General features: G+C 44.5%; 1 protein-coding gene across 3 annotated transcripts in view; it reads left to right on the forward strand.

The window, feature by feature from the left end:
- Nucleotides 1–26,427, forward strand: part of SEMA6A (semaphorin 6A) — a 135,447-nt gene that overhangs the window by 70,693 nt on the left and 38,327 nt on the right. For all 3 annotated transcript variants that reach the window (XM_058738464.1, XM_058738468.1, XM_058738469.1), the window contains exons 2-11: nt 655–792; nt 3,347–3,464; nt 8,331–8,391; nt 9,356–9,418; nt 10,148–10,249; nt 16,055–16,145; nt 19,552–19,671; nt 20,349–20,437; nt 21,312–21,529; nt 25,549–25,680. In XM_058738464.1, coding sequence (XP_058594447.1) covers nt 693–792; nt 3,347–3,464; nt 8,331–8,391; nt 9,356–9,418; nt 10,148–10,249; nt 16,055–16,145; nt 19,552–19,671; nt 20,349–20,437; nt 21,312–21,529; nt 25,549–25,680 — 1,094 coding nt within the window. In that variant the 5' untranslated portion in view covers nt 655–692. The remainder of the gene's footprint in view (nt 1–654; nt 793–3,346; nt 3,465–8,330; nt 8,392–9,355; nt 9,419–10,147; nt 10,250–16,054; nt 16,146–19,551; nt 19,672–20,348; nt 20,438–21,311; nt 21,530–25,548; nt 25,681–26,427) is intronic.

The following is a 26,427-nucleotide window of genomic DNA, read 5'->3' on the forward strand; positions in this document are numbered from 1 at the left end:
GATCTCATGGTTCATGAGTATGAGCCTCACGTCCCACTCTGTGCTGCTGGGTGTGAAACCTGGTTGAGATTCTCTCTCTCCCTCTCTTGCTGCCCCTCCCCCGCTCATGCTGGCGTGCATGCTCTCAAGCTCTCGCCCTCAAAATAAATAAATAAAATTTAAAAAAGAAAAAAGAAAGAAAGAAACCTCCTAGTTTTTCCAATACTGACAACTACTTTAAATTTTTTAAAAATCCTGAGCTGGCCAAACAAAACATGTCTGAGGGATGGCCTGCTGCCGTATACCTGCTCAGAAGAAAAGTATTTACGTTAAAAAAAAAAATGCGTGCTCAGTTGTCCATTTTTTGGAATGCAGTAATTGTGGAACGGCCACCTATAATGGCCTTAAAATGGCTCAGGACAAAGGAACTCGGGCTCTGGGCCACGTGTTTGGAAGGGGCTTTGCAAAAGGGCTCGGATGCATGGGGAAGGAGGGTGCATAGTGGGTAGTGGTTACAGGTTTCTTATGTAAAACACAATAATCCGTGAACTCACAATGGAAAAGATATGAAGGCGAGGCCCCTGGTCTCTTAAATTTATCTTCAAGGCCATTTCATTTCATGGAGGTGAATAAAGCTGACTTGAAAAAAAAAATTCTTTCTTTGCTCTTTGGCAGGGTGAAGTAGAGAAATAAAGTCTCCCCGCTGAACTACTATGAGGTCAGAAGCCTTGCTGCTATATTTCACACTGCTACACTTTGCTGGGGCTGGTTTCCCAGAAGATTCTGAACCAATCAGTATTTCGCATGGCAACTGTAAGTATCCACAGTTTCACTGTCCTTTTCTTCCTTGGTGGGCACTGTAGGCTGCATCAGCCAGCAAAACATCAACATTTTCTAAAATCTAATACAACAGGAGACTGTTAGTCACTTTAACTTGCAGGTGACAGAGGCGTCTCGTCAAATTGGTGAGATGGCTGTTCTGTAACTCTGTTAAATACTGGTGTGGAGACACGTGTGAACATGTGTGTGTGGATGTGAAATGCTTCTCTACCTCTGATGAAGTCTCAAGTCACTGCAAGGAGGCCATTCATGATCATGCCCGAAAACCTGCCATGGGAGAATGTCACTACCTTCTGTGTATTGCCAGTGGTGATGTTTTCGTATGTAGTTAGTGCGTGGGCATTTTACAAGATAAGAACAGGAAATAAGACAGTTCTGGAGGACTTAGGGACACAAATTAACTTTTCTTTTACACTTAGAACAGCTATCATTGCTAGCCTTAAGAGTGATTCTGAATTCACAGAGGATCTATTTTAACTATGTATAACTTTCCTTTTAGTCTCTGCCTCGGTGTCAAGGGGAGAAAACCACACAATTAAGAATTCAGTTGACTACTGGAGGGAAGTCCTACCTGAGTGTGGGATGGAACAGGCAATTAACTACTTCTTTCCCTTCTCTCCAAAAGACAAAATGTTTTATCACAGTAAAGGTGAAAGAGAGTCTTTTACCCAAATATCTATTTTCCCAGTAATCATCCCAAAACAAACACTCAACAAACCATAAGGAAGGTGTTTAGCATTTATATGGGATACTAAGGAGATCCATCAATGCCTGGCTTTCTGCTGGACAGTCTAGGTTGAAAAGAGAAATAATTTTACACGAAGGTGAAGTGGCAAGACCTGACAGAGAAAATAAAGAGCAAACAAAAGTCAGGGCGAGATTAAGGACCAAACTGTGTCATTCGAAATCATTGTTCTTAAAGTGGCAGTCCACCTGACTCAAGGGCCCTAACCTTAATACACATTTCTTAATCTCTAATCATAATTAAGATAGGTATTCTATCTTTGGTGCCCCTGTGAAGAAGTCCCCCAGCACAAATGTGCTGCTGAAAATCCAATGTCCATGGACACTCACATTCTTGACAGAAGGGAGATGTGAATTTGTTTTAGTGAGCTCCTTGACGAATGGGTAAATGAAATTTCAGAGCAGTAGAGGGGGAAGCACAAGATACTCCCATACCAAGCTTGATATACCAAGGTATATTTTACTCTCTGATACCCACTGTGAGTACTGCTCAGATACTACAGGGGTTTAATGTGTATGCGTGTGTCGGGGTGGGGGGTTTGTGGTGTCTGGATGGCTCATTTAGTTGAGCATCTGACTCTTGATTTCCGCTCAGGCCATGATCTCATGGTTCATGGCATTAAGCCCTGCATCGGGCTCCACACTAACAGCATAGAGCCTGCTTGGGATTCTCTCTCTCTCTCTCTCTCTCTCTCTCTCTCTCTCTCTTTCTCTCTCTCTCTCTCCCTCTCTCTCTCCCTCCCTCCCCCCTCTCCCTCTCTCCCTCTCTCTCTCCCTCCCACCCTCTCTGCCTCTCCCCTTCTCGCACACATGTGCACACTCTGTCTCTCAAAACATGTTTTTTACAGTGTAGGGATCTGAGCATAAATCTGAATGGTTTTCAAATTATTATTTACACCCCCCCCAAAAAACATTTCTAAACGTGACTCATCTCTTTCCTCCTGAGTTTCTTTGGAGGACTGCCAGTGCTCTGGAGATTATAGGTTTAAAGGTAGAGAGATTTTTGAGATGTAGGTATTTCTAAAGGTCAGATATTATTGCAAATTGCCCACTCTCAGCTAAAGAGAACTGTAGGAAAGCAGAAATATATTCATTGACTCTCCAAGTCAGGGAAAATTCCAGATCACCCGACTGGCTACACTCCGTTTGACCCTGTCCTGTTGAAGCCCCCCGCTTCTGTGAGATTAAGCCAATTGCTTAACTCAAGAGTGAACTTCCCACAGTTCCTAGAATGCCAACCAACCTAGCAGGGCTGCCTTCAATAGTAGATTATTCCAACTGGACGCCTGTGGAGACTGTATTTTTCTTCTGGCTCCTGGATGAGGGCTCTCGCCTCCAGACCACATTGCCTTTGTGGTGATTGATGGGAAAGCTGCTTTGAAATAGTTTTGTCCGGAGACAAGATCTTTGGCAGGCTGCCCCTCGGGCTTAGCACTCTAAAGAAGATGAAAAGAAAACAGGAAGAAAAGAGCACCTTCATGTAAAGGGTTCACTTGCAAGTTTAACCCCCAGAAAGAGGGACAAGTCAGAAATTGTGACACTCAGAAACAGAAGTCCAGGCTTATTATCATCTGGAAATGAAACTGTAACTTGATCGTCCCTTACAGAGCACCGTCTATCACAGGCTTTCCTAAAATAACAGACTCATTGGAAATGGAAAGTGGTGGCATGGACTGACTCAAATATGGTTTTGTTTTGTGGCCGGGCCCCCCTCCTCTCCCTGCCCTGTCAATTCTTGGCTTGATTTCCTTTCCCTCTCTTGCCCCATCTCTTCTTTTCACAGATACAAAACAGTATCCGGTGTTTGTGGGCCACAAGCCAGGACGGAACACCACACAGAGGCACAGGCTGGACATCCAGATGATTATGATCATGAATAGAACCCTCTACATTGCTGCTAGGTGAGTTGCCTTTTCCTCATGTCTGTCCTCAGCATCCGACGAAGGTCCTAAGATCGAATGTGCCTGTGATGCCTCGTCTTAAAAGATCATGACGTTCCCAAATAATGTGTTATTTAATTTGAAGGCTACTTTACTTTGTCAAGCCATCATTCTTGCAAGATTTTCTGTGTCTGTTTAACTGTAGGTGGATTTAGAGCGAAATAGTTGCATATTTTGGAGCTTAGACTCAAAGAATCCACTCTCTTGAACATATACACAAATATCTACTCCAGCGACCAGTATGATACTTGTTAAATTAACTTGAATTTGTAAACATTTATTATAAAGATATGGGTGTGGATGTGTATTAAGCCTGTTAGTATTTTTGTAGTGAATATATGGTGTATCTCATTACTGCCATAGAATGGCAGTAGAAAGTTTTTGATTTGGATCTAGTAAGAAAATACTCATCCATTGGGTATTGTCATCTAAATAGACCATGTCTTAAGGCTGAATGGCAGGGTAAGAATACAGCTTCAACAGTGCTCACGTGGATTTAGGCTTTTTTCCTCATTATGTTCTTAACTTACCTGGACCACAACTGTTCTGGCCATAAGTGTCCTCTGTCAAATGAGACGCTGGATTAGATTATCCTAAGAAATCCCCTGGGATTGGGGCACCTGGGTGGTGCAGGTTAAGCTCTGGTGGTTAAGCGTCCGACTTCAGCTCAGGTCACGATCTCAAGGTTCGTGGGTTCAAGCCCTGCGTCAGGCTCTGTGCTAACAGCTCAGAGCCTACAGCCTGCTTTGGAGTCTGTGTCTCCCTCTCTCTCTGCCCCTTTCCCACTTGTGCTTTGTATCTCTCTCTCTCTCAAAAATAAATAAACATTAAGAAAATTTTTTTTAAAAACAAGAGAAGTTCCTTTGGATTCTAACAATGTATGATCCTCAGTTTTGGAGGTATGTAGCTCATTCAAAATAATTCTAAATGAAGAGCAACAAAGAACGCTATCTTGTGGGGTTCCACTGTGATCTTAACTTGGGTCTAGACTGATTAATCACTTCACAGTGGGAAGAAAACATAGACAGTGTGTTTGTGATACTTGTATGCCCGTGAACATAGATAAGGAACAGGTAAATAACAACAGTGCTTGATTCTTCCAAAGCACTTAGGTGTTCTAAAATGACAAGCTAGGCAACATAAACCAAAAACCACTGGCCACATTAAAATATTCTTCGAGTATCCCACAAAACATCCTAGGGAGCAATGCCAAAACACTTTTTAACAATTTTACTTCACAAATACTTATATGGTATATACTACTCGTACGTTCTATATAAATCATGCTATGTAAATTCTTTATAAATGTTAATTCATTCAATCCTGGAGGAAAAAAAAAACACCTTAGGTGAAGGAGCTATTATTATCCTCATGTCTTACAGGAAGAAAGCAAGGTACAGAAAGGTGAAATGCCTGGGCCACGGTGGCAAAGGCAGGATTTGAAATGGGCTGGCCTTGCTCTACACTCTGGGAATTTACTTCCTGTACTAGGCACCTACTGAGTAGGAAAGTTGATCCTATTTATCTGGCAGTAACCTTCTAACCGCTGTTGCCCAAGAACACAGCCAGTGTGGGTATTCACTGGAAAGCATTCTCATAAGGGCCTCAGCAGGTGCCTCTCTGGTAGAATATCAGGTCCTTCTGGGGCACCTGGGTGGCTCAGTCTGTTGAGCATCCGACTCCTGATTTTGGCCCAGGTCATGATATAATCCCAGGGTTATGGGATCGAGCCCATCGATCCCATGGGGCACTTTAGATTCTGTCTCTCCCTCTGCCCCTCTCCCCCAATCATGCTCTTTCTCCCTAAAATAAAAGTAAAATAAACATTTTAAATGTTAAAAAAAAAAGAGTATCAGGTCCTTCTTAAATACCATTTTTAGTTTCCTAAATGTAGCAGGACTGGAAGATTACATTTGTACCCAATTATCTATGGGCAGGTCAAAACAAATGATTATGCTTTGGATCTGTGAGATTCTTGAGTCAAGAATCTTCTGTGAATGACTCACTTTGTAACTGAGTCTCTAGTGGACTGTCCCTACACCTGATGATTTAATGCAGGTATGGACTGCAGGTCCGGGGTGGCCCCTGAGTTATGAGCCAAGTGCTACACAAACTTAAAAAGTGACCGTTATTCCAGCTTGTTAAAACCAAGACAGTGTTATCCTAACCCCCGCCCCCCAGAAAGAAGAGACCAGAAACGTAAGGGAAAAAAGGAGAGAAACACATTCATGCTTTTTTAAGACTATAAAACAGACTTGGGACACCTGGCTGGCTCAGTCGGTTAAATGTCCGACTTCGGCTTAGGTCACGATCTCAGGGTGTGTGGGTTTGAGCCCCACCTCAGGCTCACTGACAGTGTGGAGTCTGCTTGGGATTCTCTCTCTCCCTCCCGGCCCCTCTCCCACTCGGCGTTCCCTCTCAAAATAAATAAATAAACTTTAAAATAAATTAAATTAAAAAAAAAGACTATGAAACAGACTTGCCTTTTGTGAAAGGTCAAATTTGTAAAACGCCCTCACACTGACATTTTGACTTCCACTCTACACACACAGCCCCTTCCCTTCGATCCACACCCTTAGGAAAACTCCTCAAGGAGCTCCCTGGCCACCATGTTTAAGGTCTCTCCTCGCCCTTCAACTTCCCAGCATTGCCCAGAGGGATCCAGGTTCCTAGGCAGCAAGGGACCCGACTTAAAGTCATATCCTTCCCCCAGGCTCAAACCAGGGCAACTTTCAGTTCAGTTTTGCTCACTGTGGGGGAGGAAGAGGGAAGTCCTTGGATTAAGTCAGTTTGTGTTCAAATAACTTAATTCAGTCAGAGTGGCTTGTGAACCCTGAGATGAACACACGGGTAGCTGGGAATAGCCCTCCATTCTGGTCTTAGATTTAGCATAAAAGCGCTGTTTCTGTTCGCTGGGCAGTGGGATCTCTTGGATATTGAAAAAGATTGCCACTGCCCAAAAGGTTTCATTCAGGGAATTCTATTTCTAAAAGGCTTCCCTGCTCTTCCAGACAATCTGAGTCAGCAATCAGAAGCCAAGGCCTATCCAGAACCTAGAGATTGAGTGAGCCTTGATGGCAGGAACCCCTTTCAATTCGGCTTTATTACTATCCATTTTGAAGATCCTTTTTTTGTTTGTTTGTTTAATCTCTGAAACTGCTAATTAACATAAACAGGCCATGCCAGAAGGGGGCAATCCGAGAGCTTTCTGAGGAATTGCCAATGCATATTAATCAGTTGTTAATTTACAATTCATATATTCAGCTCCTCCTTAAAAGTTTTGAGGGGAGGCAGGGTAAGGAAAACACTAGAGTCACTGCAAACCTGATACTGAAGTAATAAGCAATTCCATCCCAATAATGAGCCTGACCCACAGCACCACCAATAAAGTCAAACAAGTAATAAAAGAATGCAATAAAACTGCCTTGAAATTAAAGGGCAGGGTGATTCTGGCACCCTACTGAGGTTCCAAGAACTTCCCAATTCAGCAATTTACCAAAACAAAACAAAAAAAAAAAAAACAAAACAGGCTCACCATTCTCCCCGACCACGCACGCGCGCGTGTGCACACACACACACACACACAGAGGGTCACACGCTCACAGTTGCAAGGAAATTTTATAAGCCAACAGCCTTGCCCCCAACTTTTATTTTCACATGAGAGAGCCAGTTTTGATTTCTGTTTCTCTCTGTTGTACTTTTCCTAAAAGCAGTAGCAGACAGATTTCCAAGGAACCGTGGGGGGAAAAAATTAAAGTGAATCCTGACAGCAGATCGTTCCTTTCTTTTTTTCTTTCCTTTTTTCCTCCCCCCTCCCTCCACTTTCTCTTAAGTAATGAGGGGGCTTGAAAGTCTCCATGTGGGAGCCTTGAGGTCCTGGCTTAAAGCTGTGGGTAATTTTCCAGCCTCAGGACTTCCTGCATTTTAGAAAAAGTCAATGTTATTTCAAGGGAAAACGAGCTGTTTTGCTTTCCCTCACAAGCCCCCCATCTTTCCAGTTGAGCATAGTTCTTTTCTTTTCTTTCTTCTGAATTCCAGACAAAAACGCCCTTGTACTCCGCTCACACAGAAGGGGATGTTTAAATATAGCCCCACACCTGAGCTGCTGATTCTGTTTCTTCCCTTCCAGGGGGGAGATGGGCAGCAAATCGTAAAGACAACCAAATTCTCAGCAAAACAGGAAGGTGAACAGAAGCAAGAAATGTAAACTTTAGCTCAAGTACATTTTAGACCTTAATTGACCATCGTTGTGTGAAGAAAATAGTGCTTTCTGGAAATAATTTCACCTTTACCATCTCCCAACTTGTCAATCAAATTGTCAAAGCTAAGGCTGAAAACACGTTTTGTAAAGGGGGAAACAGCCAGAGATTTGCTTTTTGTTGGTCTCCTCACCCCCCCCCCCGCCCCTCCCCACTGGTGATGAACAAGTGTGGTATGCAAGTGATCGGTTTGTGGATTTGAAGATGCTGTAAAGGCACATGAACCCATCTGTGTTCTGGCTTTGGGGGTCAATTTAACTTTCAGAGTCCTCTCTCCTGAACTACACACATACAGATATTGTAGTTCTGGCATGAGGGACACTACAGCAAGGTTTTTTTAAAAGGTGCCCCCTCCAGAAAGATCCCATGATTTGTCAGAAATAGCAGAGTGGGTCCATCGGCACCTCTCAGAGGCTGAGCGGTTCCCCTTTTCTTGCGTGTGAATGTCTTGTTTTTTAATAACAGGGATATGGATTTATCTGCCTTGAATGAGATATATACTCATTCAGGAGAACATTAACTATCTCGACTCTTGTGTTTGACACTATTAATTTTTCATTGTTTACAGGGATCATATTTATACTGTTGATATGGACACCTCACACACAGAAGAAATTTATTGTAGCAAAGTAAGTAGTTTTAAAACCATCTTTCTAGCATGAAGGACTTTAGGATAGTTCTTGAAGGGAATACGTATTTTAACTGCATTGATTGAGATGACATGGCCAATAATTTGGAACATTTTGTGGAATCCTAATTTGAGGCTAATACATGTTCAGAAACAGTTACATACTTCATAGTTTATTCATTAAATATGTGTGCATATATAACTTGGGAATTTTAGGTCATTTCTAAATTCCTTTACTGCCATGTTTGTCCAGGAAAATATCAGTTTTCCTATGTAAAATTTTTGCCCCACAAATGTTTCCATGTTACATTTCCATGTCTTACAGTATTAGGATTTGACTGTTGTGGCTCAGGAATTTGATTATCCATTTCAGACAGACATAAAATACAACCTAAGCTTCCCCTATATAACTCCACATGGAGGTGTTTTAGTTATTAAAACCTGCCATAGAAGTAGACGATTCCTTCGGTCCATGAATTTACGTGGGGTGTAACCTGAATTCAATCTTTGTCCACCTAAAGTGAATGTCCCCTTTATGTTTAAGTAAATGACTTCCATATTTTAAAGAAAAAGCATGCTTTAGGAAAACTGATTTGTCAACTGAAAGGAAAGGGCCAGGACATGTATTTTATCAAAACGAGCATAATTTAGCGAGTTGATTGGGATATTCTACGTGAAATTTCCACACTGCTGTTTGTTCCTCTTTCCTTTCTCCTTCATCTTTATCTCAAAAGAGAAGAAGATCATTCCGTAGCTTAATGAATAGATAGGAGTTCAAAATTAGATGAACAGTTCTCATCTCTGATCTTTTGTTGTTATGGTGAATTAATCATGGAGAAAGGGTGCGGAAAGCTTTCAATAAATATATGTTCAGCCTCCGTCTCCCCAAGGGAACGCTTACTTCTGAAATCAAATGCAACCAACCACCCCTGGACTCTAATTGATTTCTTTCTTGGTCCCTGCAGAAACTGACATGGAAATCTAGACAGGCTGATGTAGACACATGCAGAATGAAGGGGAAACATAAGGTAGGCAATTTTCATTTCTCCTGCAGCTGCCACTTTGGGTTAAGTTTCTGACGGTTATCTCCAGCCGTAGACCGTGATGCGGAATGGATCGTGAGAGTCCCTTTTCCCTCGGTAATTGCTTTTTCCATCAACTTATTGAAGGCTTTAATTTGCAGAAATAGTTTGCTTTTAACGTGATGAAATATTACGACAGCTGCTAGGGCCGCATCATGAACTACGTCGGGGCGCCAGGGATTACGGCCACAAAGCTGGCTGCCCCCACTCTTCTGAGTGCACTCTCCACTAGCCCACCGCGCACACCCAGAGCCCCCAGGGAGGCTGGAGAAGCGTGCAGAAAAAAGCTGCCGCAGACATGCGGGGGGCTGTGTCTTAGTCCTAGACCAACATAAAAACACACTTCAGCCGGGAGCCCTGCAACATCAAGGGACCCCGGGACATCTGGTGTTAAAATTAATATAATGGAAGGCTGCACTTCCAGGCTTGTCGTCCTTTTGTGGCGTAAACACACGCTCGCTCCTCTCTACGCCTGCCGCGTTTTCACTGTTAAAAAAGCAACTGCGGTCAGCATCACCTTTTGGTAGACAATCAGGAGGAACTCGGGTGTGTAACAGAGGAGCCCCACAGCCACCTTTGTTCTAACCTTACAGTCGGCAGATCACGGTACACAGGAAAGAACGGGTTTTCTGTACTGAACTGACTGGACACAAATGAGTCTGAATTATTTTTCAGGACGAGTGTCACAACTTCATTAAAGTTCTTCTAAAGAAAAGTGATGATACTCTGTTTGTCTGTGGAACTAATGCCTTCAACCCTTCCTGCAGAAACTATAAGGTAACTGCTGTTCTGTCTGTTGGAACCACACGGGGCCGGAGGTATTTCATAATTTACTGTGATTGTACCTGCAGCGACCTAAGACGGGTAATTCAACACCGTCGGGTGCCTCTCGCTTGTTGGGACTTCGTGTGTCCCTCCCCGCGAGTGATCCTGAGCAGGCTTCTAAGCTTCCTGTTTATGCAGGATTCAACGACACACCTTGCAGGGGCCTGCCCAGCAAAGTTTGTTTCTGTAAGACCCTACTCCCCATTGTTCAGAACACCAGCAGACTTTCCCATAGGCACCATGTGGGCTTCCCCTCTCTCCCCCTCCCTGCCTCCCTCCCACCCCACCATCTCCTCTCTGAGCACAAAAACACACTTCTGTTGGGAATGATTCCTACTTTAAAAGGCATCTCAAAAGCACGCCATGGAAACTGTAGACTTTCTTTTAGATAAGATTTCGAAGAACAAGGAAATTTAGTTCCACTAAGCACTCCACTTACTTGACTGTGGCCTTACCTACTCTGGCCTTTATGCAAGGGGAAAAAAAAATGAACTCTTGAAGCATTCATACATCTAGTCGGTTCTGAGCAGCGACAGGGGCAGTGCTGAAGAAGCAGGAGCCGCCAGCTGAAGACGTGCCAGTGATCCGAGGTCCTGGCTCGGCATCTGTTAGCTCTCCTTGCCCCTTCTTTCTGCCACAGTCTTCCTTTCAGCGAACATGTACGGAGTTGCTCACATGGCCAGGCACTGACTGGGGTTATAAGGACAAACAGGAGGCCTCCGTCCTTAAGGAAGCCAGACGGGGAGATGAGAATTCCCAACTCCATGGGCTTGTTGCTGTGACATAACACAGGGCACTATGGAGGCACAAGAGAAAGGTACTAACCTTAGCCTAAGGTGAGAAATCAGACAAAGCTTCTAGAAGGATGTAGATGACCCTTCTCTTCAAATGCTCCCCCTGCTGTTCTCACATGTGGAACATGAGCACCTCCAGCCCAGAAGACAGCCTAGAGTTCTGTGAGGGCAGGGACCATGTCTGTGACAGTCTGGAATCTGACCAATACCTCCAAACAGGTGCTCTGTTAATTCTGGTGGGGTAAAGAGTGAATGGAATGCCTAATTTTTGTTTTAAAGAGGAAGCAGAAGTTAGCCAAATGAAGGGAGGAGGGCATTCCGGGTAGAGGGAACACCATGAACAAAGGCACTGAGTGAGAAACAGTGTGTTGAGCTTGAGAAACTTCATTTGATTTTGAAGTGCCGGGCTGTGAGGTGACAATAACAAACAACAGGCTAGAGAGGGAGGTGGCCCCAGGGATGAAGGGAAGAGAAGAGATTCAAGAAATACTTAAGTGACCAAAGCCAGGAGGATGTAAAAACTGATGAGAAGCACAGGACAAGGAGAGAGAGGAGTAAAGAAGGACTGCCAGGCTGTCTCTTGGGTGAGCGAATGGATGGAGCTGCCACGGGTTCAGACAGGGAACAGAAGCAGAAAAGCGGCGGGCTGGCAGAGGCAGGTAGCGAGAAGGCGCCCGAGGCTTCAGTTTGGAGCATCAGGAGGGCCCCCGGCTCTGCGGTTGGCAATGCCTGCCAATGGGACGTGAATAGAGCTAATAAGAAAATGCATGGGTGAGCCTTGATTTAGGGAGAGACATGGGGAGAAATACACATTGGGTTTCACCAGGCATAAAGTGAACCCTGAGGGGCATAAAGAATGAGAAATGATAGGGGCGCCTGGGTGGCTCAGTCGGTTGGGCAATCCCGCTTTGGCTCAGTTCGGGGGTTTGAGCCCTGTGTTGGGCTCTTGCCCTGGCAGTGTGGAGCCTGCTTGGGATTCTCTCCCTCTCCCTCTCTCTCTACCCCTCCCGTGCTTTCATTTCTCTCTCTCAAAAGAGAATGAGAAACGGGCGGATATCAAAACCAGAGGGCCCACCACCCTTTGTCTCGACAGTTTTAAAACACCCTCAGCCTCAGCACGGACATCAGAGGCAGGGTCTGTGTGACCCTCAGGCTCATCGTCCATCTTACATTTGGAAGGGGCACCAGCAAGGCCGGGATTAGGGTGACGCAGGGGAGGCATGCGCCTCAGGCACAGAAAGTAAGAGAATTCCGTATCAAGGTGGGTGATCACTTAATGCAGTATTTTACAAAATCTAAATAGATGTAAAACACACTCCCCTAAAATAGCAAACTTTTTAATAATGAGCTGGATCCATTCGGTCTGTAACAAAGGCAGTCCATCCAAACTCTAGCTCGGGCCAGTGACAGCGTGCAGCTGATGTTGTGACTTTAATTCTCCCACTTAATATTCTGTCCCCGTATGTCATTGTTTAGGACTCATTAAGATTAATGCTTTTCACAATTCCCAACCAATTCCCTAGCTGGAAAGCTATCTTTTATGACAAATTACAGGTTTTCTCGGCACTGTGATACACAGACCGGGAGTGGTCTAGCTCATTCTTCCCACACATGTTCCATTCCCCGGAATGCCTCACCTGTGGCGATACGTCCACCTCTCGCTTGTTCCAGTCACCTCTGCTGAGGCATGTTCTGGAGCCTGGGCCTCCCAAGAAAGCACACACGGATGTTCTTCCCGCACAGTCCCATCTGTCTCCATGCCTAGCACTGTGAATGGTAGCAAGCACCCCTGACATCAGTCAGAGCAGTGTTTTTTTCAGACCCAGGGCACAGTGGATGATATGAGACATGATGTGTTTGGCTGCAGGGAGAACAGACATTCTTTCCCTTAAGCGCTGTTTATGAACAGATCAACACTAAAGGTTCAAAGCAAAACCGATGACCAATCTTCCCCCACCCCCAAAAAGCCCCAAGTCTCAGCACAGAAGCATCAACTTGAAGCAGGAGGGTGACAAATTTTTGGTCTCCACCTCTTTTGGTCTCCACCATGCCCTAATTCATACAGTTTTTTCAACGGAAGTAAGCTGGATGTTTCAGAGAGATTACAGCCCCCAAACAAGATTACTTGGGAAAGAATTCTGAAGGCCACCCACCACAAATCTAAAAGTTCACTCCATACCTTTTGCCCTCCTGTTCTCCAAACCTCTTGAACTTCTGCAGAAGTAATTATCTGTACCCTATGGTGATTTAATTTCCCAGGGGCTGCTGTTAAGTCTGAGATTTGGAGACTACTACAAGGATTAGTTCTAACTTCATGGAAAGAGGATTTCACCATGGCATCGTTTTGTCTCTGGACCCTTCCAGACTCACAAACCGAAACATTAATACTTCCCTGCTCCTTGCCTTTGGCTATAGCTGAGGCTACTTTTTTTTTTCTTTTTTTTCGGAAGTAGGTTCATTTAAAAACCTAAATCCTCCCTTGTATATTGCCTCCCCATTGCCAGGATTACAGTGTGCACTGCCTGGGGTAAAAGCATTTCCGCTGCATCACTGTGTACTAAGCATTACCTTTGAGTACTTGCCAGACCCACAGACCACAAAGTCTGTCACAGTTCAGCAGGATGCTCTTCTTGGGATAAAATATATTAAAAAAAAAAAAAAAGACTTTCAGGGGTGCCTGGGTAGCTCAGTTGGTTTAGTGTCCGACTTCAGCTCAGGTCATGATCTCATGGTCTGTGAGTTCGAGCCTCACGTCGGGCTCTGTGCTGGCAGCTCGGAGCCTGGAGCCTGCTTCAAATTCTTTGTCTTCTTCTCTCTCTATCCCTCCCCTGCTCATGCTCTCTTTCTCTCTCTCAAAAATAATAAATAAACATTAAAAAATTAAAAAAAAAAAAGACTTTCATAAAAATGTGCTAAAGGGAGAGGAGTACACTTACAGATGTCTCAGCTAAACAAATAGGGTGCAGGAGATATACAGAGAGAGGAGACAGGTGCTATCTCAAAGTGGTTACAGGAGACAAGGCCTGACATATCTCTGAAACAGTTTCTGGGGGGTTCAGGGCAAAAAGCATAAACGACAGGACAACACTAACAGCTGTTCAGGAAGCACCTCCCTGCCTTCCTGGGCAACACCTCCAAACACCGTGATTTAAGGCACCCTGATTTAGTGCTAACGGCCTTTCGGTGGGTCCCCCCTCAGCATCACTGCCGTCTTAGATTCTCCCAGTTTCGTATCTGTTGTCAAACACAGCAAACCGCCAGATGTAAACAAGATCCCCTCAAACTATAAAGAGAAGATTGAACCACGGAAGGTTATAAAAACATCAACGAGGTGGGGGAGATCACTTCACGGACCCTGTGGCATGAAGATTTAAATGCCGTGAGAGCCCGCGGTGTGAGGAAAAAGAACTCAAGGCAGAAGGTGGGAACCACCCAAGTACTGGTCAGGGTGGAGCCGCCCTCTGACGAGTGTCAGTGGCCAGGCAAGAGAAGCAAATTTCCTGCTCGCATCACAGCTGAGTGCAGGCCAGTGACAGAGGGTCTGTTCCACTAGGCTAATCAGAAGGCTAAGCTTCCTCCTGCCCCTACCTCTGCCAGCTCCTAGGATCCTGGAAGGCTGTACCGGATCCTCTGTATCTAGTGGGGCAGAATGTGGAAAGCAAGCAAGAGTGGAGGACCCCAGAAGGTTTTGAGAGGCAAGACCCAGAGGTGGCACACAGCCTTCCACTCATGTCCTCTTGGCCAGAGCTCATCCCGTGATCACACCTGACTGCAAGGGTGGGGGGCAATGTAGTTCAGTGCGATGTGGGGGAAAGGGAAGTAGAAATTGATGAGTAATTGAACCACCAGCAAGGCTTTACCACACTCACAAATGCCTATGAAGCTACACAGGTAACTTGCAGGAGTAAGACAAGCAGGGTGTACGTGTATTTTATGGGTAAAGAGGCCTTGACGCTGGAGACCATATGTTTGTTTGGGGAAAATGGCAGAGTGGCCATTACTTAGCTTGTAGCTGGTTGCTGCCACTTGCATAAAAAGGTCTTGAATTTTCGACTTGGTCAAAAAAAAAAAAAAATAAGAAGTCAGGTTTCATCTGCAGTCTCATTTTAAAATTGAGCTCTTGCCTGCTTATCTTTCTTCTTTCCTTTGATTTCCTTTCCTTCCTTCCTTTCTTTCCCCCCCTCCATCCCTTCCCTCCTTCCTTCCTAACATACTAAGATGGCCAAACAAACTTCACTGACAGACCAGTTACAACCCCCAGCACGTAGGAACAAGGCTGAGGGTGGGCACACGGATGCATGTCATATGGCCGCCCCACTCCTCACTGCACTTCACTTGTGTGACCCCCGCACCTTCTAGGCCTCTCCTTCTGATCTACATGATTGGAGGCTGGGACATGTTTCTGAAGTTGGTGCAAAAGGCCACCTGAGCTCTGCTTGCGTTGGTGTTTTTGCTCCTTTGCTGATGCCACACTGTCCTGCAAGCTAACCAGAGGGGGATTCCAGCATCTTCTGCTGGGATTTAACCAAAGGGGCAGGATTCCTCAGGCAAAACAAAACCAAAGACAGATCATTCTCTATAGAGTTCATGACTCAACAGATCATTTAGAGGCAGCAAGGGAGGAAGGGAGGAAGTTTTCCCAGTGATTGCCTTAAACATTCCTTTTCCAAGGAAACGACACTTGTTTCTAGGCCATTCCAAAAGGATACGGAAACCTGTTTACTACAATGGTTAAGAGTCAAGCAAACATGACTCTCAGACTCTCCAAGCTAGAGAACCTTCGTCAAGTGCTGTAATCTCTCTAAACCTCAGTTTCCTCATCTGAAACCAACAGACTTATCTCAGAAGGCATTTCAGGATTATCTGCACTTAGGCATATGAATTAAAGCACACATGATGTGCTTTATGCCATGACTACTGTTGGTTGTTGTTGTTCCTAATTAAGTCCTATTATTTCATTTAGATGGATACTCTGGAACCTTTCGGGGATGAATTCAGTGGAATGGCCAGATGCCCTTATGATGCCAAACATGCCAATGTTGCCCTGTTTGCAGGTAAACCACCTGGTTCCTTCTCATTGCATTTGCTCTCACGGGCCTGTCACCGCGAATCTGCTCTGGAGGATTCGCAGAGTCACAGTTGTGTTTCGATTCTCTGGTGAATACTGTAATTAAGAACGCCTTCTTCCATTTGAAATTCATGTGGAAACTGTACTTTTGCTTCATGAAATGAGTGTCTGCCACTCTTACCTGTGCTTTTGTGCCTTCAGAGAAGGATAACTTTGCTTCAGCTTTGCACAGAGTGTGCAACATTGGCCGCTAGGGCATGTTCAGGTTCAAATAATAAAAGATCCCACCTCAGACCAGCAGTGTGGATTGATCTTTCAAGGTAGGATTGACTTTGGGGGTGGGATGATTCAACAGCCTGGTGACATCATCCAGGACACAGGGCCTTTTCACTTCTGTGCTCTCAAAATCTCAATTCTTTCTCTGAGAGAGACCAGCCGCCCTCACAGTCGGGGACTGCTGTCCCCAGTTATGGCTACAACACATATGGCTATGTGTTCCTGTCCACATACAGAAAGGGAAAGGAAGGAGACAAGGTAGAGCCTCAGGTAGATCTCCAAGCAGTGAGGCTACATGCCCCCAAGTTTCCAGCAAACATCGCAAATGTCATTGACCGGATTAGGGTACGTGCTCATTGGTGATGGAAAGATAATAGGGCAGCGGAAGATGCTGATTAGCTTAGGGTGATACACATTCCTCGTCCTCTCCCCTTCCTTCCCCTGCAAAGGATCTAAAGCAGCAGCAAATAAGCCATCATCTCCAGATTGGGATTCTCGAGTGTGTGTGTGTTTTAATTAGGAATTTATTTAGGAATTCATTGCCAGCTGTGTGGAGGTGGGTGTAGCTCCGAGAAGTGTTGGTATAATAGTGATTGTTATAGCACGTAATAAAGCGGTTAGCTATAATTTCCATCACCACAGCTAAAAACTGGCACATCTGTGCCCTGAGGAACTTCAGGGCTCTGATGATGAAACAAGATTAGCTCTTCGAACCTCTTCCTCAGTGTCCTGCATTTGGGGGCCTGAATCTACAGTCACGGACTGGAGAAACAGCCTGTGTCAGGAAGGAAGGGTTCCTCGGGTTCGCCCCCCAAAGTTCGGGCACAGTGTTAGCAGGAGGGGGCGCAGTACAAAACACAAAGCCTTGTGAACCTGTCAGTTGACAGGCCAGGAGCAAGACCCGTGCGGAGAGTGCTTCAGTGGATTCTCAAGTAACTTCAGCTGCAGCACCTTTCTGACCCTTGAGCCTGCCGGCACCATGGAGGATGTGGGCTACAGTGGGAAATTTAACTGTCACCGAAGAGAGGACTTGTAGCCTGAGATAGAAAGGGGACGGGGTCAGAGTATCGGCTAAGGCCACCAACCTTCCAGCAGTTACGCAGAGCGTGCCCCAGGAGATGACACTGTGAGAGCCCCTCTTCCTCCCCCTATAGGTACACTTGGACAGGTTTTCAATGGACTGTTTGAAATCCCATAAAAGCTCAGCCCTTATTAATAGAAGATCCTTGTTGGCAGCTGAATGGTTGTCATGCTAACACGAGGGGCAGAACACTGCTCTGTTTTAGAAATAAAAGTCCTGGTGAGATACCCAGTGATGAATGTAGAACAAAACGCATAACCAAAGAGGCACATGGGTGGCTCAGTGGGGTGAGTGTCCGACTCTTGATTTCAGCTCATCATGATCGGGGTCATGGGATCGAGCCCCCACTGGAACCCACACTGAGCGTGGAGCCTGCTTAAGATTCATTCTCTCTCTCCCCGCTCTCCCTCTGCCCCTCTCCCCCCACTCACACATGCTCTAAAATTAAAAAAAAAAAAAAAGAGAGAGAGAGAAAAGGTGTAATGGAAAGTGGATGGGAGGAAAATCCACACACACTGCCCTCCCACTGCCCACCAGCACCCGGCATATGTGCATGACCCGGAGCCATGATTGTTTAAGATAAGCTGTGATTTTTGTAGATCTGTTTATCAACAGAGAGGTTTGCCATCTGTGGTTCAAATCTAACCAATCTTCACTGATAAATGGTTGTCAATAATGAAGATGTCAAGACAGCTCCAAGTTGAACCTGAGCAAATTTCAGTTTAGATCAAAAGCAGACATCAAGACCTCTGCTTAGATATGTCCGGATAAACTTTTCTAAAAAAAAAAAAAAAAAAAATTACACTTAATGGAACTACAGTGTATATAAGCCACTCTGACATACAACTCAACATAGGTAACCATTAAAAACAAACCAAGGAAATGGGGTGCCTGGGTGGGTCAGTTGGTTAAGTATCTGACTTCAGCTCAGGTCATGCTCTCACAGTTCGTGGGTTTGAGCCCCGTGCAGGGCTCTGTGCTGACAGTGCAAAGTCTGGAGCCTGCTTCAGATTCGGTGTCTCCCTCTCTCTCTGACCCTCCCCCACTCACAGTCTCTCTCTCTCTCTCTCTCTCTCTCTCTCTCTCAAAAATAAATAAATGTTTAAAAATTTTCAAAAAATGAACCAAGGAACTAATTTCTATTTTTGAACATAATTACTGTTTGTTTCACATACTGCATAGATTTTACTATTCTAGAAGGACCCATTTGATTACTTGTGTGCAGGATGTTTACTAATCCAGGAAAAGAGCCCAAAGTGGTAGGGATTAATCTTCAACTTTCTTCATCCTCTTTCGCCTTAAATATACCCTAAAGCACATACCCCAAAAAAGCATGAATTCTCAAAGGCCAGATTCAACTTGGTATCAGGACCCTTCCCCTTTTCTCCTTGCTTTGGTCTCTTGAGTGTGAGAACATTTTCAGTTCATGACTCTGAAATACTGAAGCAAATATCTCTTATTTCAGCTAGACTGGTAGGGCTCAGTGGCTCTCATGAATGAAGTGACTCTCATGATCTAAGGAGCCATTCAGTCAGCATTTTTTTTTTTGCTTATGAACCCCGACTCCCCTCACCTGCCCAGGCGAAGGACTCTATCACTTCTGCACAAACTTAAAATTTCTGATGATACAATCAGCTTCTGTCTTTCCCTGGGCTCCCATCTAATCCAGTTTGCCATGGTGTGGTGGCAGTAGCAGTGTCCAGGGGGCCTTGGCCTTGAGATTTCGGTCAAGGTCCATCTAATCAGGTGAAGCAAACAACATTTTTCATTTACCCCGTTCCCTGAGCTGCTGCTGCTGCTGCTGCTTAGAAATTGCCATGCAATTTAAAAATGAAAAATGTTTCATCTCTCAAGATCCTAATTTACAATGGTTAGGAATGTGGGCCAAGTATTTTCCCAGCGACTCTTGGATGTTCCCCAGTTGTCCTATCTCATTTGCCTGATGTAGGAAAGCAATCTGGGGGATGTCTCTATTATTCCCCCACGCCCAGTGTAGTGCCCCAACCCCGTTCACCTCTTTTCTTTCTCTCCTAAGATGGAAAACTATACTCAGCCACAGTGACTGACTTCCTTGCCATTGATGCGGTCATTTACCGGAGTCTGGGAGACAGCCCAACCCTACGGACCGTCAAGCATGATTCCAAATGGCTGAAAGGTGAACCAACAATTAAGAGAGGGGTGGGGACTCATATCTTGAGGGAGATTTAGAGTCTGGACAGACCAGACTGGAGTTTCATTTTGGTAATAGCTTCTGACAGACAGGAAGGTGGAAATGGCATCTTTTGCCCCAAATGATTTATTTACTTCCCCCTTCTCATTTCCCATGAGTTTCTGGAGTATTAACACAACTACCAATGCAACTACAATAGAACACACCACAGTCATCTTTCCTGCCTCAAGCGCTCATTTCAGAGTCTAACATGAAAAGAACTGAACACTCCATTCATGGAAGGGAACAGGGATCAGAGGTGGTGGGGAGCAGGGAAAACGCTATTCCCAACCCGGCATGAGTCAGGGTTCACGAGGAGATGCGTACAAAAAATCCTTTCTGTAATAGGAGCATTCGTTGTGGAAAATAAAATTACAGACATATGAAAATTCATTTATTCTTCATTGTTAATTGCAACCACTTCTGAAAGACAGAATTTTGTAGGCTCAAATGCCTTCTGAAATCACCAGCGCTTGCTGGTGTGGTCATGAGAAATGGTTCGTGTTAACCCAATGTCTAATGGCCCTACACTTTTAATTAATATCATGTCTTTGGTCGCAGCTGATTGAAGTTCTTTTAACTCTGTGTGACATGTCCCCAATTAAAGTGCCATGTGTCCACAGAACCGTACTTTGTCCAAGCAGTGGATTATGGAGACTACATCTACTTCTTCTTCAGGGAAATAGCAGTGGAGTACAACACCATGGGAAAGGTAAGAGGCGTGGATGACTCCCCTGGCCCCGTGTTGTTCTGGATGACCTTGATATAAGAACCATAAATCTAATCGCAAGGTCATCGCTTTGAGAAGACTCGGCCAAAGTTTGGTGGATGTGAAACGCTGTTCTGCCTCAGAGCCCTGTAAGCTTTTCCAGACCAGTCCCAGATTGCAGGGAACCTCTTAAATATTTCTACTGAAAATGTAATCCACAGATATCTATCTGGGTGATTTCACACTGAGTTTCACGTATCTTGAGATGTGGTTTCCTTCCAGGTAAACTCATTGTTGTTTTTGTTTTTGTTTTCTTTTTAACTCAGTTGTTCCACAGAGAGTAGATAACCAGTATCTTTAAGCAAAAGGAGAGCCCTGATCGTCTTTTACTGCAAAAAGCAACAGAACACTTACAGGATGTCCACTTCAGTTATTTTTACCAGAGAGTAGGTCAAGGTCACTAAGTTGGAGGGCACAGACTCAGTGCCAGGGTGGCCTGCAGGGTTACAGGAATTCAGAGTATGAGATTCAGGGCCCAGAGACAGCCAGTGAGGATGGCAGAGATGCTGCATACAGAGTGTGCTTTTGTTTGAGGAAATAAAAAGCTAAGCAGTCTGTATGGAAATGAGTTTATCTGGCTGGGAGCTGATCCCCTGAAGGATTTATGGTTCTGTATTAAATGCCACAGCCTTATCTTTCAAAACATGCTGTTCCAATGAGTCCCCCCCCCCCGCTTTTTTTTGCTACTAATTTTAGAAACATGGGATTAAATTAAGCACCGTGGTGTTGTTGCTTCTGTTTTCTAAGAAAGGCAAATTCTACTAACATCTTGAGAAGTGAGTGCATTTCATCTTTCCTGTGTGTTTTTCCTCTGCAGGTAGTTTTTCCAAGAGTGGCTCAGGTTTGTAAGAACGACATGGGAGGGTCCCAAAGAGTCCTGGAAAAACAGTGGACGTCTTTCCTTAAGGCTCGCCTGAACTGCTCAGTTCCCGGAGACTCTCATTTTTATTTTAACATACTCCAGGCAGTCACAGATGTGATTCGTATTAATGGCCGTGATGTTGTCCTGGCAACCTTTTCCACACCTTACAACAGGTAACCATGCCCTCACTCTGCTGACCTAATCCGTCCTTCCCAGCTTCCCTTGCCCCTAGGGGTTCTCTCCTAATGCACAAGATTCACAACTGATGCAAAAATTGATGCTTAAGTGCTCCGTTTTCATCAAATTAATAGTCAGTTAGAAGCAATATTAGCTTAGGATTTTAGGGGAAGTAATTAAATAAATTATAACAATATCTTCTATTTATATGCCTGGCGTACAAACACTTCTTATGTGTTATTTCAAAATCTCTCCAGTAATAATGGAAACTGAATACCGTTGCCCTCTTTTTACACTTGAAGAAACTAAACTCAATTATATTACCTGGTCCAAGTCAGGAGTCGAAAGAGGCAGCTTTAGAACTCAAGAATGTTTCTCCTCCCACTTCCCTCTTCGAGTTCATCTAACGTTCTGTTTGACTTTTACTATTTCTATGACTGAATCGGTAACTTTTAAAGCCAAAACACTGAAAATTTACTTAAATGCTACAGAGTGAAATTTAGGGTTCAGACAAGTCCATCTCTCATCCCCCCACAAGGGACCCTGGTTATTATCCTGTCAGAGGAACCTGGACCCCAACCACCAGGGACTCTGGGGGGCTTGAGTGAGGACTTGGAAGTCATCAAACACGGTGCCTAGAAATATTGAACATCAGCTTATTCATTCCTATATTTGTGTTTATTTACGCTGAGACTTTGAGTAATCAAATGATGCACTAAAAAGTGTTCCTGGGGCAGCAGAAATGTGTGGAGATTAAAAAACAGGAGGAAGAAAGGCATGAGATTCTCTGGTACTGAGCTCTCCTGAACTTTAGAGTCCTGGCACTGCTGCGTAAAAATGATTGTGACTGGTGGGCATGGACATAAAATCTGAGAATACATGGTTTCATTCTGGATTATACTTTTTGTTACACTTGTTATTCTGGATGAGACTTTTAAGAACCTGATACGAGTCTAGATGACAGATAAATGCATGATGAGACTGGAGGGTGGCATACAGGAAGAAATGTGTAAGAACTAGGAAGAGTCCAAAACAGAGCATGCCGGAAGATGCTCTGATGTTCCTCAGTTAAAAAGAGGGCAAGAGTCAAGAACTCTCCACTGAATACGTACAAATATGAATCCATGCTGCAAAAAAAGTATTCAGTTCGATTTAAGTAAGTCTTAACCATCCACGACGGTTTTAGACTTGAGAAACAGAAAAGATACAAAAATTTAGGCTGTAACTATTCATACTTCGGAATCCCCGTAGCTAGGATTGTTTAAAAAGAATACTGTCTTGGTACTCAGGAATACAGGGGCTGGTAGAATTTGAGCGTGTTTCTAGTTTGTTTGGCCAGGGGGCCGAGGTGGGTGTCAAGGGTGCACTGGGTAATTACAATACAGTAGTAGATTCTCATGTATTAGAGAAACTCTATGTAAGGGATTTTCTTAAAAGGCCCCTAGGAGTGGCTCAGTAGGTTGAGCAACGAACTTGGGCTCAGGTCATGGTCTCATACTCCATGAGTTTGAGCCCCGCGTTGGGCTCTGTGCTGACAGCTCAGAGCCTGGAGCCTACTTTGGATTCTGTGTCTCCCTCTCTCTCTGCCCCTCCCTGTCATGCGCTGTCTCTCTCTGCCTCTCAAAAATAAAGAAAACTAATAAAAAAAAATTTTTAAAGGCCCCTAGGAAACACCCAATTAATACATGCCTATGCAGCCTCAGAAACAGTATTCAGAAAAATCAGAAACTGACAAAAATATACATACCCGTTTTCATCTGCAAATTAGAGTTGTAGTGGTTCTGGTTTTAGTGGTTCTGGTTTCATCCATTTCCACCCCGTCTTCCACACATGCAAACTTGGTCATGAAGGCCTCTTCCAAGTCTTTGAGGTGCTCCTCCTTACCAATGGGAAAAAGCCCACGTTCCCCAGCAGAGCACACAGCCCCCCCCCCCCAGCCCCCCAGTGGTCAAGCCCGTCTTCGCCTTCAGCTCCACGGCCTCACGGGCTGAAGCTAAGAGGTAGTTCCTGGATGTGCCAAGCCTATACCTGCCCTGCTCCCAGCCAGGTCTGCCAGTCCATCCAGTGTATATCAGCTGAGAGCCTATGTTATTTATTGGGCATTTACTGTTGGATTCTGTCAATATATATGCTGAAGGAACAGAAGGTAGGAAGAAAGGAATGAAGGAAAGATGAACAGAAAGAGGGAGGGAGAAAAGGCAGGAACGGAAAAGAAAGGATTTCACAAGCAATTCTAACCATGGGCAGATTATCAAACCCTAGGGTATCCTTAGTTATTATGAGGTGCCTCATAAAATACTTTAATATTTATCCTGTTTGTCATAATATTATTTATTTATTTATTTATTTATTTATTTATTTATTTAGAGAGTGACAGAGTGAGTGGGGGAGGGCCAGAGAGAGAGGGAAAGAGAGAATCCCAAGCAGGCTCCACAATGTCAGTGCAGAGCCCCATCCCATGCGGGGCTTGATATCACAAAATGCGAGATCATGACCTGAGCCGAAACCATGAGTCGGACGCTTAACCGAGTGAGCCTCCCAGGCACCCCTATATGTCATAATATTTAAAGTAAATATGTGAACTTTTTAGGAAAGGGAGATGTGAAGAGAGTCTTACCAAATTAAATACATAAGGCTAGGGCTGTGACATCAAAAACAATGGGGATCACAGTCTTATCTATTCAATTCTGTGCACGATGTATACATATTCCACATACTTTAAAATCCATCCTGCTACTTTGTCTTACATAAGCTTTCTAATCCTCTCCCTAATTCTTGCTTTATTAGTAATACTTCAGTAATTGTGTTATGAAATTAAAGATGGCATAAAATTCTCCTAATCGTGTAAGAAGTGATTTCCAAAACCTTCAACATTTGCAAAATCAAGACTAAATCGTTCTCTCTGCCCTGGATGATGTTCCCACAATACAAAGCACCCGTGTCTTGCCCAGGATGTTCCTGCCTATGCAGTGCCCCACTACCTGAAGCCCTGATTAAAACTCTTGGCCAGCTGGTGCCTGAAATTCTTTTGATCAAAATCAAGGAACAGCCATACTTCAAAACAAACATGGGTTCAGGGCACCTGGATGGCTGAGTCTGTCAAGCACCCAACTCCTGTTTTCAGCTCAGGTCATGATCTCGTGGTTCCTGAGACAGAGCCCCACATTGGGCTCTGTGCTGAGAGTGTGGAGCCTGCTTGGGATTCTCTCTCTCCCTCTCTCTCTCTCTCTGCCCATGCCCTACTTACACGTTCATGCTCTCCCTCTTGCTCTCTCTAGCAATACATAAGCTTTAAAAAAAGGGGGTGGGGGTTCAAAGAGTTTCACCAAGATTAATGAATAATTCATGCCTTCTCTCCATTGATTAAAAAAAAATCCCAATTCTTTTCAGGAGTAGCAAGGAAGGAGGCAATTATAGGTAGAGATTACCGCCATTATTATTATTTAGCACTTAATAGAGCACTTTATTTGCAAAATGTTCATGCTTTAGAGACTTAAATTGCTTACTCTCATGCAAATAAATAGGAAGTAAAAATTGAAACCAACAGTGACTAACATAAAATAAGCATGTTTTCCCCACACATACGTTCTCACTGTCCTTGGCTGGAGAAACCAAATTCATAGAAGCAATATGTGGACAATGCACCAATATTAGAGATGAAAAATGTTTTCCAAAGATTTTCTCTTTGGGTTAGTGACTTGAAAATTCCGGGAATTCATCAACCTTCTAAACTACCAGTTCCAAGCAAATGCGGTTCCCAAGGCCATACAAACATGTAGGGGTCTTTTTTCTCTCTGAGTTTGCTGCAACCAGTCCTTTCTTTAAGGCCACGGATGCAAATGTGATTCAGAGAAACATTCGTTTTATATACTGGGATCCTTTACATTCACAGTGATCAGGGTGTGAACTTTAAATTCCAACCGCCAGTAACAGGGAAGTGGCTCTGTAGTATGTTTTCCAAGCTGCACGCGTTAACTGTTGTGAGAGGAACACTGTATGAAATGTTCTGTTACAGCATCCCTGGGTCTGCAGTTTGTGCCTATGACATGCTTGACATTGCCAATGTGTTCACTGGGAGGTTCAAAGAACAGAAGTCTCCAGATTCCACTTGGACACCAGTTCCTGATGAAAGAGTGCCCAAACCCAGGTACGTGTAAATATTTATACGACCGTTTTGAACTGCAAGAAATGGGCAGCTTGGTCCCAGACAATGAACATCTTAAGAACTGCCCACCAGCGCCTTCCATGCTGGCCACGGCAATACAACTACCAGAGCAACAGAAAGATCTATCAGGCCATTTGCCTTCATCCCCTTAACCCATTCAAAACAATGACACTCTAGTCTTTTGCTTAACCTCTACCTCTGTGGCTTATCCAAGGTCATCCTAGGCTGATGGGAAGCATCTGGTCCAGCCAGCCCCACTGGCGTGTGGCTGAGGAAACTGAGGCTCAGAGAGTTAGAGAGTGTATTGTGCAAGTTCACAGACCTGCGTGGATCATTTGCACTACTCCACCCTTCTTCCCTTCCCTTCCACACAGACCCATGTCTCTGCACTCTAATAAAATGCAGACTATAAATGGTGATCCCTGGAGTTTGTGACCAGGCTGGATGGGAGCTCAGTCCAGGACTCCAGGGCAACGGCGGGTAGAGACCAGTGAGCGCCCTGTGTTATCAGGTTTTCCCTGGTCTACCAGGTTCTAATCTGTTTTGGATCCAGACACAGCGCATATCCCTCCACCGAAACATGCCCCCAAATCGCTTTTGTGGGGAACGTGTTGTCCCGAGACCACACGGAGACCTCCTGGTCCTATGTAACCTCCATCAAATCTTCACACTAAATCAGCTAATTCATTCTCTCCCACCCAGACAGGATGAAACTCCACCCCCCCAACC

Source organism: Neofelis nebulosa, chromosome 1, assembly GCF_028018385.1.
Source record: "Neofelis nebulosa isolate mNeoNeb1 chromosome 1, mNeoNeb1.pri, whole genome shotgun sequence".
Classification (NCBI taxonomy): Eukaryota; Metazoa; Chordata; class Mammalia; order Carnivora; family Felidae; genus Neofelis; species Neofelis nebulosa.